This window comes from Stereum hirsutum (genome assembly GCF_000264905.1).
Source record: "Stereum hirsutum FP-91666 SS1 unplaced genomic scaffold STEHIscaffold_9, whole genome shotgun sequence".
NCBI lineage: Eukaryota > Fungi > Basidiomycota > Agaricomycetes > Russulales > Stereaceae > Stereum > Stereum hirsutum.
Window position 1 is genome coordinate 1,308,998 of NW_006763139.1, and position 14,809 is coordinate 1,323,806.

Genomic DNA, 14,809 nt, shown 5'->3' on the forward strand with positions numbered 1-14,809 from the left:
AGCATAAAACACAGCGGGAAGGTTGGAAGTCTCGCTTACCTGTGTTTCGAGGAAGGCGGGGTTGAGTACACTGCAGCTGATCCCCGGAGTCCTTATATACTTTTTTGGAGCCTCTAATCCTGCTAAATTTTATTGAGACGCGAGATTACGTAGAGGCTTCTACTATGCTGCGCCACCCTTCCTCGTTCAGGTTGAAAGGAGTTAATCCTTGCGTGCCGTAAATCCCTAGGACACCTCTCCTAGCTTCAGGACAATTTCCGGGATCGCGAGGAAAGATGGGCGCTGACGTGTAAAGACCCGCCAATAAAGGTTTTGAACACATACAATCGAAGTTGCAATCGAGCATAACCATGTAATTCTTCGTGGGCGACAATAAAATATCAGAGTATGATGCCTGTATGACTTGAAAACATACGTGCATGGTAGTTAGAGCTTTTGTAGAGCGTCGATCTTAGACATTGCCATTGGTTGGTTTGAAGCGCTCAGTGGTGGATCTGAATGCACTTGCAACAAAAAAATCCGTAACTGTTGTATGCCAAGCGATGATAAGAAGTTCTGACTGCGCCCATGACTTTATTGTTTATCGGCACTGTTAGATTATGGCTCGGTGCCGTGTATGCGAGCCTGAGGTATTTGGGTGGCGGCGTGGCCGTTTGAGGGATACTTCAAAGCGTATCAGACGCAGAAGAAGGAAATTTTAAAGAAGTATCTTATCTGATGGTTCACATCAGAGTCAGATTTATGACTAAAGGAGCAGTGGGGCCCGTCAAACGATCGATATACTATCAAGTATTAGCAGTCGAAGATACTGGCTTCGAGCACATAGATTCTGTCTCATGCTCAAATGGTTAAGTTAAGCCGATGAACCGCACTGATCAGTGATTCTTGAGGTAGATATATTAGTGAGGGTCAATATAAATACCAGCACAAGGAACGAAGAATCACAATGCCAACACCGTCCGCTTCGGACTAGTCAACTGGTACAAAAGGGACGCAGGCAGCAGCCGCGTCACTCCCCAAGGACTTTGAAGTCATTGACACGGGGGCGAATGTCTCAAAGGCCTTGCAAAAGCCAAGAGAAAAAGAAGACTCGAGTAGAGACAGTGACTGAATGTACGACTAGAGCGGTGTAGTAGTGGATACTTACAGGGCGAGTGTCCAGCAAAGCGCTAATACTTAGAGATTTTGCGCCACCCGGAATCTGCCGAAAACGCTCAGATTCTCCAGAACGCGGAATGCGTGCACAAGGAGGCACAAGGCGACAATAGAGCGTATCCGCGAAGAATTTTTTGAACTCGCTAAAGCCCAACGGGACTCGGGGATTGGTCCGATCACCGTGTTAAAGTCGCTGCAGACTGGCGTCTTGCCTCTGGCAAGTCTGATAGGGCTTTCCCAGATTCTGGGTGGCGAAAACTCTCTGATCTAATCAAGCGCTGGTGATTTGGGAGCGGACTACAAAATCCAGGCGCTCTGTCCCACGGTTCCACAACCTCGACGTGCATCTCTGACTCTGAGGAAGTTTGGACACCTACGCTAGAGGTGAGTACTAATACTAGAGTGTATTTTCGACAGCAGGTATATCTATCTTTTGTTTTTATGACACTGCTTTCAGAAACCGTCAACAGATCAGAAATGACGTCCGGAGACAACGAAGGCCCCTTAGGCACCCAACACCTTCGTCTCACCCATAAGCAGCAAGCCTGGGATGTGGACATGGAGAATTTTGCGTTTTGGTCTCTTGTTTGGACTGATGGCGAAGATCACTGGCACTACAGATATCCATCCCGCCGCCTCCCCGAAGACACGTCCGTCCTTATACCGCATGCTGTCAAAATACCCCAATCCTACTACCGGGTTCCGATCTCTGCCGGCATCGCACTTACGCCCACGCCACTTCCGGTACCAGAAGACAGCTTCATCAAGACTTATAACCTTATAGAATATGATCCAGAGACGTCGTCTCAGAGCAGCGCGCTTGCAGATCTGTTGCTTCAAGAGGCTCAGGTCTGTGAGATCCTCGCAAAACATCCACATCGTCATGTCTGCGAGTATCGTGGTTATGTCCAAAAGAATGGGATGATCACGGGCCTGTGCTTCAAGCAATACGGAAAGAACCTATATGAGGCTCTGAGAGATGGAGATGTCATCGATCATAGGAAAATCCTTGATGGGGTGAAAAGCGGTTTGGAGCATCTTCACGCCCTCGGACTCGTCCATGTGGGTATCACGTTTACTTCTTCTCCTTTTTTCTTTTCTTTTTTTTTTCGGACGAACACAATGATCAGAATCTAACGAGGCTTGAACATCTACAGGGAGACATCAACCCCGCCAATATACTCTTAGATTCGACCTCTGCGCCGATCATCATTGACTTTGATTCTTGTTGTCGACAAGGCGAGCGCATCGTCGGCAAAGGCGGTACGTTCGAGTGGTCGAATGATGCAGAAACCGCGGAGGTAGAGAATGACTTCTACGGCCTTGAGAAGATTGCGGATTGGCTGCTCAAAAGGGGTGGGGAGGACCATGACTCCGAATGTTGACAAAGTTCTTCGCCGCGATCGCAGGTAAATATTGTCGCGTTTATTGTCTACCTGAGCCCCATTCTCGTTGCTGTTGCCTATACTGAAACAATGACTTATTGTTATAGGCGCATGCAATACATCGATGCTGCCAACGTGGGCAGAGGGGCGTGGAAGGTGACGAATCGAGTTAGACAAAGGCGTTCAGCTTCTGCTGGAATTGAGAATGTACCCTACGAGCTGCAAAAAATGAGAATGGCTTACCGACGTTACTCCACTTAAAGGACGTTATTGTGCCACATAGTTCAATTAAAAGCACGAGGTTTAGATGAACCGTAAAGATCAGTATCCTTTATGGACAAAGAGACGAGGTAGACAGATACCTGGCCATATTACCTTGTACCATAGTGCAGAACGATAGTCAGAGCTACTTTCTTCGGACCACGGACGGTCCTGCATAGCAGCAGCGTGGTCGAGTGGTCGAATAGTGCACTGCACCTCTCAGGTGTGAACATACCATTCGAAGTCGACTGGTAGGCAATGATCCATGCAGTCGTTCGAGCAGATGAGAGACGACTAGGTCAGATGAAGAAAGACGAGGCGTGAACATTGTAGGCCCCTGGTTACCCTAGGACCACGCGAGAATCCAGTTCTGTAGGCGCTCAAGGGATGGGAAACACCGAAGCATTGACCATACGGCTATGTTGTACGAGGTTGTACGCCGTCGACTTCATCGTGAACAACGAAGGACCGGACGCCACGAAGCTCGCAAAGAAGAGTCACGACGACGCCTGGCGATATCACGCGGTCAGGCCCGAACAGAGCGTCGGATGGAGGAGGGGAAACCCCTACCATATTCGCGGTTCGTGAGCTCGAACTGCTGCTGCTTTTCTCATGGACATACACATGAAAGTGCTAATAGACAAGCATGGGGGATGCAGTAGCTGTAGAATATATGCACAGTAGGTGGTAAGTCACAAGTTCGTCATGCTGCCACTCCGATTGACCCCATGCTGCGTAGTTGAGACAAATGGAGAGCAACTGTTGCAGCTGTTTCCTACTGCACTTATACCCATCACACCGTCAAGGCCTGACAGACCACTTGTGCGGAACTTACCCTTTGTCTGTCACCGGGCCCACATTCCATAGTCTGCGTGGATACCATGAAAGTCCGTTAGGCAAGCAGACCTCTGAGTTCAGGTATATGCGTTGACGAATACAGGTATACGATGAGCACAAAAGGCTAGTCCAGTCTCGAAACATGGAATGTGAGAGCACGAGTACAGAGACTGGACGAGCCTAGTCCAATTCTGGACAGAACGAACAGAGCAGAAGCGTTCCGTTATCCTGCTGCGAGTGAGCCGTGAGTAATGAAGAGCTTCGATATAGAGTTGACGACGAGTAAACTGTGGGGACAGACGTCGTGTGGACGATTTGAGGCAAGAATAGTGCAGATGCAGAAGAGTACCTGTGATGGTGGGATGTCGTGGACGACGAGATTGGAACAGAGCGTTTCACCGGGATCGCGTTACGGTCCGAACTGGGTAAAGGGCTACAATACTGCATGCACAGGGTATAAGGATCTCCGCCATAGGGTTAGGCGGACAATTTTGACGCGAACTACAGGTACTGCAAGCCTTACTAGGGGTGTAGTTATGCCGTTAGATACAAGCCATGCAACCAGGGCAGCCAGTGAAGTTTTGTGAAGTTCGAGATGAATCTCGCCCGGCGAGTCCTTCACCCAGCTCAATCGAAACCCGAAGCATTTCTTGAGCAGAAAAGATGCAGTAACGATGAGGCTACCTCTATGAACCTGGCCCATGTGTTTTGAATATTTCAATATGCATCTTGAGGAGGAAAACGGGAAGACATCGCGCGAGGATGGTGGAAAAGGGTGAAGGATTTCGCAAAGTGGCCCACGGCGCAAACCGGTATGGTCGGGGATGGCCGGGAAAGCTGATGAAGGCCGGACCGGAGAAAAGATCTTCGATTACATCAGCACGTTATATCCCCGGCCTTTGCTTCTTCTTCTCTTCCGCCATTTAGCTGCCTGCCTCCGCTCGCACCCCCACCTGAGCCACTCCTCTTTCCCCGCACCCCGCCCGTACTTTCCACAACAATAACATGAGTTTTTCCGTCGACGATCTCGTCTCGTCCTTCAATGCAGCGCACGTCGGTCAAGAGGCAAGAGACTTAGCTGCTCTTCAGGTATGTTTCTCCGCATTTTCGATATGTAGGCAGTGCCTGATCTACTCCTTTGGCCCCACACTCCTTTCTCCCTCACCAGGCTCAGCTTGCACAGACATTGCTTTGGCAAATGCCAGCACAGTCTTCAAGTGCTCAGAATATCCCTCGCACGCGCAAGAACAGCGTCGCCCAACCATGTACCACTCCGGCTGCTCGTACGCCCTCGACGGGCTTCTTTTGGGACTCGGATGACAAGCGACGTCGGAGTTCTAGCGTTGCGAGCCGACGCTCGGAGTCGGATAGTGCTATGGAATTCCGGGAGGAGGATATGGAGATGGACGATGAGCGGATGGTGGAAAATCTACTGCTGTCCTCCCCCACATCACCTCAGTCGGCCTCCCGAACGTTCTCTCAGTACATGGCGCCCGCACCGCCCCATCGACCGCAGCACCGCACGTCAGCAACATTCACCTCACCATCGTCGCCTTACGAACCCTCATCCCACTCTCAGTCATCATCACTCTTCACCACAACCGACCCATTCTATCTCGCCACTGTACAGCATCAGCATCAGCACGCCGCACCGTCTTTCTTTGCGCAAGCCGCACGACCTGGCCACAATTCTCCTTTCATGCCCAAACCCCCTGTCCAAACCCAGTCTTCCATATCCGTTCACGGCATGTCAATGGACGTTGACTCGAGACCGATGCTCGTTTCGCCTGCAGGTCCCGGCATGGGCATGTACAACGACTAAATGAAGGCTGCATCGCCCTAGAGCCTGAGCTTAGCTGTGCCTCTTTTTCGTATTGTCGGCAGGACACCATTCTTCATGCATGCATACCCATCTCATCCCCTCTCCGTCCTCGTCTGCTTTTTGTCTCGGTGTAAATAGGACAGCGCACTGCTGTTTCACGACCATCGCTGTTCCGTTCAGGAGTCGATCAGGGTGACGTACGGACCTGTACATCCGCGTCCGGTATTGACCGGCCCGGTACTGGTGCCTCTTACCCCGCATTCTGTCCAGTTCCGGATTCGCACGCCCCACTCCCCACTCCCCGCTCATGCCGCATCTGTCGCGCGCTTTGACCATACACAAGTCATCAAAGACTTCGATGTTCAGCGCTCAGCCAGCACCATACATACTGTACATTCGGTATCATCTTGCAATATTTCCGAGCCCAATCTTCCTTACACTGTTGCAGTATAGCCCCTGTAGAGTGTTTCATCTCTTAGACCGAATTTCCTACGTTTCGTCTACTATCTGTCTTGTGTATTGTACGATTCCTTTATCTCATACTCCCATACGATCTCCACGGTCTCGTCGTAGATCTCCCAGTATCTATCTCTCGCTCATGGATTGCCTTTTGGCTCTTTCCGGTTACGACCTCTCCCCACTCTTCCTTCTACATTCACGCGTAATTCTCAGTTATCCATCTTTATGTATGTTGTTCTGCTCCTTGCACTCCCGTTCTTGACCGCGTATCTAGTGCCGCGCATGCTGTACTGGTAATTCACCAGGAGCAGTGACCAGTACTTACGCTTCTGACTATAGACAGCGGGTACTCTTCGACTGCTTCCTGTTTGCAAAGACAGTTTTTGTATCTGTTGGACTTTGGTTCACGCTTCGAGTTCCTTCTGTATGAGCTATATGTTTCACGTAACCACAATGACTCTGTCTGTTGTGCTTTCGAGCTAGTGCTGTTTTGTCGACGAGCCTTCCGAAGACGAGATATCTCCCAGGCAATGCTTACCCTTCGCTTTTTGCCGATCCGCTGTAGGCTTCGAAAAACTTCAGAAGTCACGCTACTGATTTTGGTATCACCGCAGGCCTTTCAAAACTGAGGTTTCTAATACACGGGAGTTTGAAAATAGCGAGGGAACCCTGCGAGTCCGGCGTCTCTCGCCACCTCATTCTTGCCATGTGTGGCACTAGGAAGGCCGTGAGAACCCGCGAGATGAGCCCGGCAAGGCCCGTAGTTACCGTAACGGGAGAACAAAAGAACACCACGTGGTCTCTCTAAGACGAACTAGTTTCTTGTCAATGACCCTTTCACATCGTTCACCGTCATACTTACTCGCATTCTCCTCTGCTTTGCTTAGCTAAACGCTGCACACTAGACTATGACGTTGAAGCGACGTCGCTCTTCAAACTCAGACTCCGACCCTGCATCAGAACTCGACTCTCGCGAGGAACTACTCTCGAAAACACCTCGTTGTGCTCGTTTTGCTAATCCACACTCACACAAAACATTCATTCGCTCGTTTTTCGATTGTTCTTGGGAAACTTTGGGGGCAAAACGCAAAACTCAGCTCAGAGAGCACTACCAAGACATCTTCAATCGAGTTTGGGACGGAGACGAAATTGCCTTTCAATGGGACACATGGGCTAACCTTTTTGGTGCTTTGGGACTCATGGCTGTCGATATGGATCAACTCCGCGAACTCGTTGTTGGGAGACACGAGGACCTGTACGCCATCATAAATCGCGCTCACCGAACCCACAACTTTTACGACCTCTGTCACCATCGTAGGTCACACTTTTTCCTGCCATACACGAGCGCTCTCATATATCAAGGGTTCATTTTAGGCTTATTTTTCAACGAATTAAATGCTGGGATTGATGGTGCCCTGCTCGACTTGGGGCCCTTCTTTCAAACGATCCGTAATGGTGGGCTCCCCTCCTACCAAATCGACTGTGACGCATGGCGTACTGCGTGTCCTTTCGGTCTCGTTTCCGTTGGGCGTCCCTCCCAGCCTTTGACGCACCGTATCAAGACTATGACATTTGAAGAAGTGCAGTAAGCATCTTTCTCCCTCTCATCCTTGGCAAGTGAAACTTATCTCTCTGAATCGCCAGCCTGATCAGAAAATGGCATCCATCACCACAGACACCAAGTCTTCTAAAGAGTCTTGCACAGAACTGGGGGTTTTACTTCGCGTTCTCTCCCAACAAAATTGCCGAGGAATCAAGAGAGTTTCATCTATCTCAAGACCTCGTTCTCGTAACCCAACAACTCAGTCGTGCAGCCGACATGGCCCATTTCGATGCAACCCCACAAGCCATCCAAACAGCAGCTCAATGTTGCTTCTACGCTCTCTATCTCACACGTATCATCGTCCTTTCCTCTTTCCTCGACTCTCTCCCTCGGAGCATGTCAGCCGAAGAAGCTCGCCAGCAGTGGGCAGTCTTCCAGTATAACCCGCCCTCGAAGGATGGCAACGACGTCTTCGCCATTGTTTATCGAGCCGTCGCGGACGGCTCCCTCGACGACATACGGCGAAGTGTGGACGCTCGTTTCAGCGCATTGTGCGCCCGGAACAAAGAATTCTTTCCACAAGATCAGGGCAAAGTACTCCCTTTCGAGATTGTCATCAACGAGACCGAAGATTTTGTCGTGCAACCTCCCGCGAGCGGACGCCAACCGGCTTGTTCTCGCTTTGGCGTCCAGACGCTCTTTTGGGGGTTCGACAGAGCTTCTTGAGACCTGCATCGTCGTGCGTATATATTACTCTACGCTTTGTTGGTGGTACTCATTTTTCTACTAGCCCCACCGAACCTGACAGCTTTCTGCCTGATATCTATTACTCAATATACCTCTTTCCACACCGCGTCCAATTTTACGACGAAGATTCCAGAGTAAACAACGATTTCGAAGGATCGTCTACGTGCCCCCTAACCCACCCAATCACTGTCTACACATCCTATGACGCAGCGCTGTACTACCTCTTGCTCTGTCGTAATTGATTCTTCGACGACCCTTCCACATCTTCTGACCAAACTAGTGTGCCTTTGTCGGGTGAATCCATGGGGGTCAGGAGTGGGTGCCGGAGGTCAGTGGCTCGAGAGTAACTCTACGTCGGGGCTTCACAGCATCCGATTATTTTCGGTGGATGTGCCAAATTACCTTCAGTTGCCCCATGGCTGAGTTGGTCACAGCGTCCGACTGTTATCTGAGAGTCTCTGATAGCTTACAATGCATCGGAAGGTCGTGAGTTCAAACCTCACTGGGGCAGATATCCAGCCACAGGCAAGTTTTTGGTCTCGCTCCTTGTATTCTCCTTCCGGACGACGTTTCTAGCATCATTATGTATATATTGACGGACTCCCCGCCTTGGCTGTACGTGATACAATTGTTTCGCTTCATGGTGACTGTGACTGGCCTGGTGGATTATGAACATAGCTTATTCAAAAGTGGAGAAAGAGGATAACAAAAGACTGAAACAACAACCCATAGCTTCAACGACTGGAGCAGAGAACTGAGGAGACGGATGGATATCGGATGCGGTACGCGTGCTGGCAGGGGGAGAGGTAGATGGAGCCCAGGACGATGGACGGGGTTGGGTGAACAGTGATGGGCGAGAACCGGGTGAGTGATGCGTGGCAAGGAAGTTAGGCATCGTTGGAGGACGTGCAAGGCTGCAGTATGAGCCCTGGGTATGAAGGAAGACCAAGGTGTGATGTGAGAGTGCGACGAAACTGAGGGCAAGGTAAAAGAGAAAGATCCGGATTGTCCGAGTGCACTAAAAGAGGTCCTCGAGTGTCATTTGCTTGACGATATCCTGTCAGCACAAAGATGAAAGCGTCAGCCAAGGATGTTACGAGTGAGCCGAAAATGTGTTGGGCAAAGCAGGGGATAGGATAGGGTAAAAGTACGATACGCACGGTATTGTTCACCATGTTCGTGAACTCTTCGAAGGAAAGCTTGCCGTCACCATCCTTATCCGCCTCCATGATCGTCTTGTCCACAATCTCTTGCAGTTGTGAGTCCTATGTGTACAAGAAGATTGCGAAAGATATCCCAATAGGAAATCAGAATCGTGAGATCAATCAAGTGACGTTTGCCATGAATAATGATTGTACCTTCAGGTTATTCCCCACCATCATCTTCAACACCAAGAACAGCTCTCCGTTCGAGATATAGTTATCCCGGTCCATGTCGTACACTTTGAATGCGACTACGACAAGTATTGGGTCAATTTCACAATATAACACACGAGGACCCCAGGTGCCACAACCACGAAGTCCGAGGGTCAAAAGAGAATGGGGGAGAGGTAAACAGGATAACGCACATCGGAGCTTCTCTTCCCGCCCTCCTCGGCTACTAAATGCACTCAGCCCACCCACGAACTCCTGGAAATCGACAGTTCCACCACCACTAGAGCCGCAATCCAACCGCCGGATGCGCCATCACGTTCGAGCGTCACCAGGAAAATGCAATGGAAATAATCAGCCGTGTTCATGAGGATCAAAGTGAAAAGGGAACAACGGACTCTTCATCGAAGATGGCGATCATGCGCGACGCTAATGGGTTGTTAGCGATCTGCGGGATCTGCAAGAACTCGTCACGATCTATTGAGCCAGAGCCGTCACTGTAGCCAGTAAATGTAGCGCAGGAATTGAAACACCAGAAGAAACCGTAAGTGATATGTTCGCAGAGACCAGGATATCATCGTAGGGAGATAGGTTGGGTGGCGAGACGCTACGGCGCTTCAGCGTACCTGTCCAGCTTCATGAACCGCTTCTTCAGTCGCTCCAGTTCGCTGGCATTAACTAAAAAGATATTAGCATGAGCTGAAGGACACTAAAGATATTTCGACGCACAATTCGACCGCTTCTCCATATCCTCCATGAATTGAGATGCTGACGTCCGCCCAGCCAAGTCAATCGAACAGCTCTACTGCAAGCAATAAGGAACAAGAGCGAGATACGGACGTGATTGGCCCATGTTTGATGCTGATGCTGGTGTTCAGAGCGTTGACTTATTGGGAAAATACGACTCCGTGAGGATGTGGTCAAAGCGGGAAGATGGAGGGGGGCGCGGCGAAGGGGAACGCGTGAGGTAAAGTGGCCCGTGAGAGAATTAGTTCCGAGCAGCCGGCGGTGATGGCCACATCCAACTGCCAACCGCAGCTTTTACTAAATTTGTTCTTGGCTTTATTCTCGCCGCATCATCTCAGTCGTATGTTGGCACGACGCGCCATAACAGTTCGAAATATCTCTGCTAAGTGCTCTCGATGTTTATCTAGTAACCTCGCTACGTATCACTTCGCAGAACCGTGCAAACCTGCCACATCTCACGTACTGCCTGCTCAAGCTCCGAGGTTTTCGAGTCTACAGTCCACGAATGGTTCTAGCGCGAGACACCCTAATCATGACTTCCCACATAATAATCTAGTCTTATCTAATGCCCAGAGAAGAACCATATATGCTCTCTCAACTCCTCCAGGAAAAGCCGGTGTCGCAGTCATACGCATCTCAGGCCCAGATGCCTTGCAAGTGTGGCACTGCATGGTCCGAACTAGCTCACGAGCTCGTCGGGCTGAGCACCAGAAATATCATCCTACTGAGCGAGTCTCAAATATAATCGATTCCGATCCCCACTTGCCTATACCATGGAAGCTTGAACGATGCCACATCGTTGACTCTGAGAGCGGTGAACTTCTCGATGACGGCCTAGTTGTGTTTTTCCGCGGTAGGTGGTTCAACATGCTTTTGTTCTTCCTTTCTTGGGCTAGTACTCATCTTGGTCGTTTTTCAGGACCTAAGTCTTTCACTACAGAAGACGTCCTTGAATTACACATACACTCCGGCCGTGCCATCATCTCTTCGATTCTTTCCTCTCTCTCGCACATATCTCTCCTCCGCCCAGCCCAACCCGGAGAGTTCACCCGTCGCGCTTTCGAAGGCGGAAGACTCGATCTGACGCAGGTAGAGGGCCTCAAAGACCTTATCGATGCAGAGACCGAGGTTCAGCGGAAGACAGCACTAGGAGTTGCGGGGGTGGGTAAGAGCCTCTGCATATGTTAGGCACGCACGAATTGTTGTTGATATAGGGTTCCTGTGAATTGCTGTACAGGGATCTGCAAAGGTCGTATTTGACGGACTCAGAAAGGAAATCATCAAGTGTCTTGCACTGGTCGAAGCTCTCATCGATTTCGGCGAGGGAGAGGATATCGAGGATGGTGTCTATCTGCAAGGTTTGTAATGTCACTCCAGGGCCCTTGACCGACATCGTTGACAATTACGATTTCCTACAGCCAGGTCGTTAGGTCAAACACTCAGAGACAAGATCCAGCGTATTATCTCTGATAATCGACGTGGGGAAATCCTCAGATCTGGCATCCGCCTTGCTATCTTTGGTCCTCCTAACGCAGGAAAATCATCACTGCTCAACTTCTTGGGTAAACCGTCTTTACGTCCCTTCTCCGGTTACAAGCGTCTTCATACTAACGAACAACTTCTCACAGCTCAGCGAGAGGCGGCGATTGTCACTCACATACCGGGGACAACTCGCGATGTGCTCGAGTTATCACTCGACATCGGAGGTCTGCCTGTTATCGTTGCAGATACAGCCGGCATGCGAAAGACGGAAGACATCGTCGAAGCTATCGGAGTAAAGAGAGCTGAGGAGACGTTCGTGCCACTCTTGGAATCCGTGCTGTGCTCATCAAAACCTTTCACTAACGGTGCCAATGCCTTTCGGTCACTCGTAGGCTTCAAACTTCCGATATCTCCATCCTTGTGCTCTCCCTTCCTGACGCTCTATCGCCTTCATCTGCGCATCAGTCTTCTGATGAGATTCGCGTCACCATTCCATCAGCACTTCGACACCTCATAACACCGCAGACTTTCATCTTGCTGAACAAAGCCGATCTCCTACCCTTAGAGTCCGCACCATTACCATCTGCACCTCAACAATCACCAACATTCAAATCATCGGCACCTCGAATTATGATAGACGGTTGGGAACAAAATACGGTCTGGTCTGTCAGCCTTACATCGGCACTTGGTACACAGGAGTTTATGGACGGATTCGCTCATGCTCTCAGACAACGGTTCGAATTCTTGCCTTCCGTTGGATCTCATATCATCTAACCAATCAGTTTATGTCAGATATGACCTTCTGCAAGCGGAGAATGCCACTGGAATGACTGATTTGCCCGTGAGCACGCATCCGCGACACAAAGCCCACCTCGAAGACGCTCTCAGATTCCTAGACGCTTTTCTCAACACGCGTAAGTCTCGACTTCCTTCGTCTCACCTCTAAGCAGCCAGACCTGATATCGTCAATCTAGCGCCGGAGATGCAGGACGTCGTACTTGCGGCAGAAGAATTGCGGTACGCTGCCGACGCGGTGGGCAAGATCTCCGGGGTGATTGGAGTGGAAGACGTATTGGACGTAGTGTTTAGAGATTTCTGTATTGGGAAGTGACAATTCAGAGGCAGTCGGATGCTGTGATTCGAGAAACTTTCGAAACACTCAGGGGTTTGTAGATCGATAAATAAATCGTCATGAAACCCATCACAGTAACAGAAGTACCAGTAAATGGAAACGTGCATCGTCATCCATTCATTACCATAATAAATACATCCCACACATCTAACCCATCCTCAACCTTCTCCCCACCACATTCCAGCCACGCAACGCTACTCAAACCTGCGGTGTCCCCGGATGCGCCACGCTCATCTGCGCATTATGGGGCCCAGGTGAACCCTGCGGCACGGAGCTATAAGGGGTGCCAGCGGGAGCATTAGGGTTATAAGGCGGGTACACATGTTGGCCGCCAGGTGCCTCTTTCGTGCCCGCGGGACCTGTACCTGCACCATATGACAGGAAGGAGGCGTCGGAGAGGGTGGATGTCCAGGTGCGGTTACCGCGCGAGTGGCCGATGAAGGCGAAGACGATGAGGGTGACGGAATAGCCCATGACTGGTGTTGGAGGAACGTCGGGACAGGTGAGAGTTCCTTTCGGGGACTGAGAAGGGAGGAAAGGGAAGGGACGTACGGAGGATCCAGGTTAGGAAACCGAATGCCTCCACAGCTTTGAATTCATTACATGCCTGGCTGACGATAGCTGTAGTGGAGGGTCAATACACGATCAATCGGGGAATGCACAGAGTGGTACGCACGAGTGAAGTCGCCACATGAATAGCCCGCGAATACCTGACTATCGGTCCAGGCAGCATATGCTGCCGTCGCGAGCCAGAGGATCCAGAGGAAGCCTGTGGATAGGAAATCATCAGTACGGTTTCTGAGTTGCAGATGGAAGGAAAGCCGTACTCAACACGCCGACCTCGACGATGATCATCGAGGTGAAAGCACCCTTCCTCAAGAAATCGATGACGAGCCTACGAACAAGCGCGTTAGAATAGTCTCTAGTTAAGACCTCGTCGAAAGAGTGCGGGGAACTCACATGGGCGTGATGAAGAGGAGCGAGAGGACGGCGGTGGCGACGGCCAATGCCGTGAAGATGTAGTAGCTATCGTAGTACTCTTCGGTGAGAGAGAGCACGTCGGCAGCGATACCCATCACGATTATGGAGAAGAGGATGGTCACACCTATACACTTCGGAGGAACAATCGATGGTCAGCACTCTGCATACACTTTCCAAACAATATTTATGACTCACCGAACGTGATGAGACGAGCAAGAGCAAAGAGACCCATGGCTGATGAACTTCACAGAGAACAGAAAATGCTTCGTATGGACGTGACGGGGATTTCAGAACAGGTCGTGTCACTGGAGGGAACTGCGAGTCAACGGCTAAGTCGTGTATGAGCGAGCTCGATCTGGGTCTGGAGAGAAACAGAGGACGAGTCGGGACTGAGAGGACCCCGTCCTCCATGCTAGGGGCTCTCTTTTAAATAGACACACGAAAAGTCCGCACAACACCCGCTGTGAGGAGACCATCACGTCAAGCGACCCGGGCATGTCATATCGTCAGATTCAGCCTGGCACGGAACAAGCGCACCAAGAGCATGAGAGATGAAATCAAGGATGCGGTCGTCGGCCACTAAGATTGCAAGACGAGACCTTCCCGAGATGGTGATACCTGCACAAGGCAGAATGAATGAGGCAAAATCAGTTAATGCGTTTTCGCGGATCGGGACCGATTGCGAAACAAGGACGATGCACGGAACATGATGCGTACCTTCATAAAGGCTGCCTCGATTTCTATGTGCAAGATAGGCCACAGGAGCATCATCCGGACTGTCCAGAAACTAGCCATCGAGACTGACTTCGTCAAGTCGAGCAACAGACAGAGTAGCGAGCACACTAATTACCATAATACAGAAAGTACCTTCGTACAGCTGGGAACCAA

At 50.5% G+C, this 14,809-nt stretch overlaps 6 protein-coding genes and 1 non-coding gene across 7 annotated transcripts; 5 read left to right on the top strand and 2 right to left on the bottom strand.

Moving 5' to 3' along the window:
* Positions 1 to 1,713: 1,713 nt before the first annotated feature.
* On the top strand, positions 1,714 to 2,540 carry STEHIDRAFT_59209 (uncharacterized protein; the record flags this gene model as incomplete). Its single annotated transcript, XM_007305131.1, has 2 exons — positions 1,714 to 2,217; positions 2,313 to 2,540. The coding sequence occupies 2 exons, from the start codon at positions 1,714 to 1,716 to the stop codon at positions 2,538 to 2,540; spliced, it is 732 nt and encodes a 243-aa protein (XP_007305193.1).
* Positions 2,541 to 4,577: 2,037 nt separating this feature from the next.
* STEHIDRAFT_147919 (uncharacterized protein) lies at positions 4,578 to 6,361 on the top strand. Its single transcript, XM_007305524.1, has 2 exons — positions 4,578 to 4,727; positions 4,807 to 6,361. The coding sequence occupies exons 1-2, from the start codon at positions 4,644 to 4,646 to the stop codon at positions 5,458 to 5,460; spliced, it is 738 nt and encodes a 245-aa protein (XP_007305586.1). The 5' UTR covers positions 4,578 to 4,643; the 3' UTR covers positions 5,461 to 6,361.
* A 466-nt stretch (positions 6,362 to 6,827) lies between these two features.
* STEHIDRAFT_158196 (uncharacterized protein) lies at positions 6,828 to 8,188 on the top strand (the record flags this gene model as incomplete). Its single annotated transcript, XM_007305525.1, has 3 exons — positions 6,828 to 7,233; positions 7,294 to 7,504; positions 7,564 to 8,188. The coding sequence occupies 3 exons, from the start codon at positions 6,828 to 6,830 to the stop codon at positions 8,186 to 8,188; spliced, it is 1,242 nt and encodes a 413-aa protein (XP_007305587.1).
* Positions 8,189 to 8,618: 430 nt separating this feature from the next.
* Positions 8,619 to 8,720, top strand: STEHIDRAFT_t171. The gene has a single exon. It is a non-coding gene; the product is annotated as a tRNA-Asn (tRNA).
* A 115-nt stretch (positions 8,721 to 8,835) lies between these two features.
* STEHIDRAFT_81004 (calcium/calmodulin-dependent protein phosphatase) lies at positions 8,836 to 10,504 on the bottom strand. Its single transcript, XM_007305233.1, has 8 exons — positions 10,420 to 10,504; positions 10,309 to 10,347; positions 10,206 to 10,257; positions 9,978 to 10,076; positions 9,777 to 9,862; positions 9,568 to 9,662; positions 9,370 to 9,474; positions 8,836 to 9,266 (listed from the first exon to the last, which is right to left on the bottom strand). The coding sequence occupies exons 1-8, from the start codon at positions 10,430 to 10,432 to the stop codon at positions 9,228 to 9,230; spliced, it is 528 nt and encodes a 175-aa protein (XP_007305295.1). The 5' UTR covers positions 10,433 to 10,504; the 3' UTR covers positions 8,836 to 9,227.
* A 164-nt stretch (positions 10,505 to 10,668) lies between these two features.
* Positions 10,669 to 12,919, top strand: STEHIDRAFT_59850 (P-loop containing nucleoside triphosphate hydrolase protein; the record flags this gene model as incomplete). The annotated part of the gene is made up of 8 exons (XM_007305175.1): positions 10,669 to 11,179; positions 11,246 to 11,487; positions 11,564 to 11,684; positions 11,745 to 11,888; positions 11,955 to 12,120; positions 12,201 to 12,561; positions 12,623 to 12,722; positions 12,783 to 12,919. The coding sequence occupies 8 exons, from the start codon at positions 10,669 to 10,671 to the stop codon at positions 12,917 to 12,919; spliced, it is 1,782 nt and encodes a 593-aa protein (XP_007305237.1).
* Positions 12,920 to 13,138: 219 nt separating this feature from the next.
* On the bottom strand, positions 13,139 to 14,153 carry STEHIDRAFT_158199 (uncharacterized protein; the record flags this gene model as incomplete). The annotated part of the gene is made up of 6 exons (XM_007305526.1): positions 13,139 to 13,416; positions 13,493 to 13,561; positions 13,617 to 13,709; positions 13,768 to 13,835; positions 13,901 to 14,045; positions 14,117 to 14,153. The coding sequence occupies 6 exons, from the start codon at positions 14,151 to 14,153 to the stop codon at positions 13,139 to 13,141; spliced, it is 690 nt and encodes a 229-aa protein (XP_007305588.1).
* Positions 14,154 to 14,809: the final 656 nt, after the last annotated feature.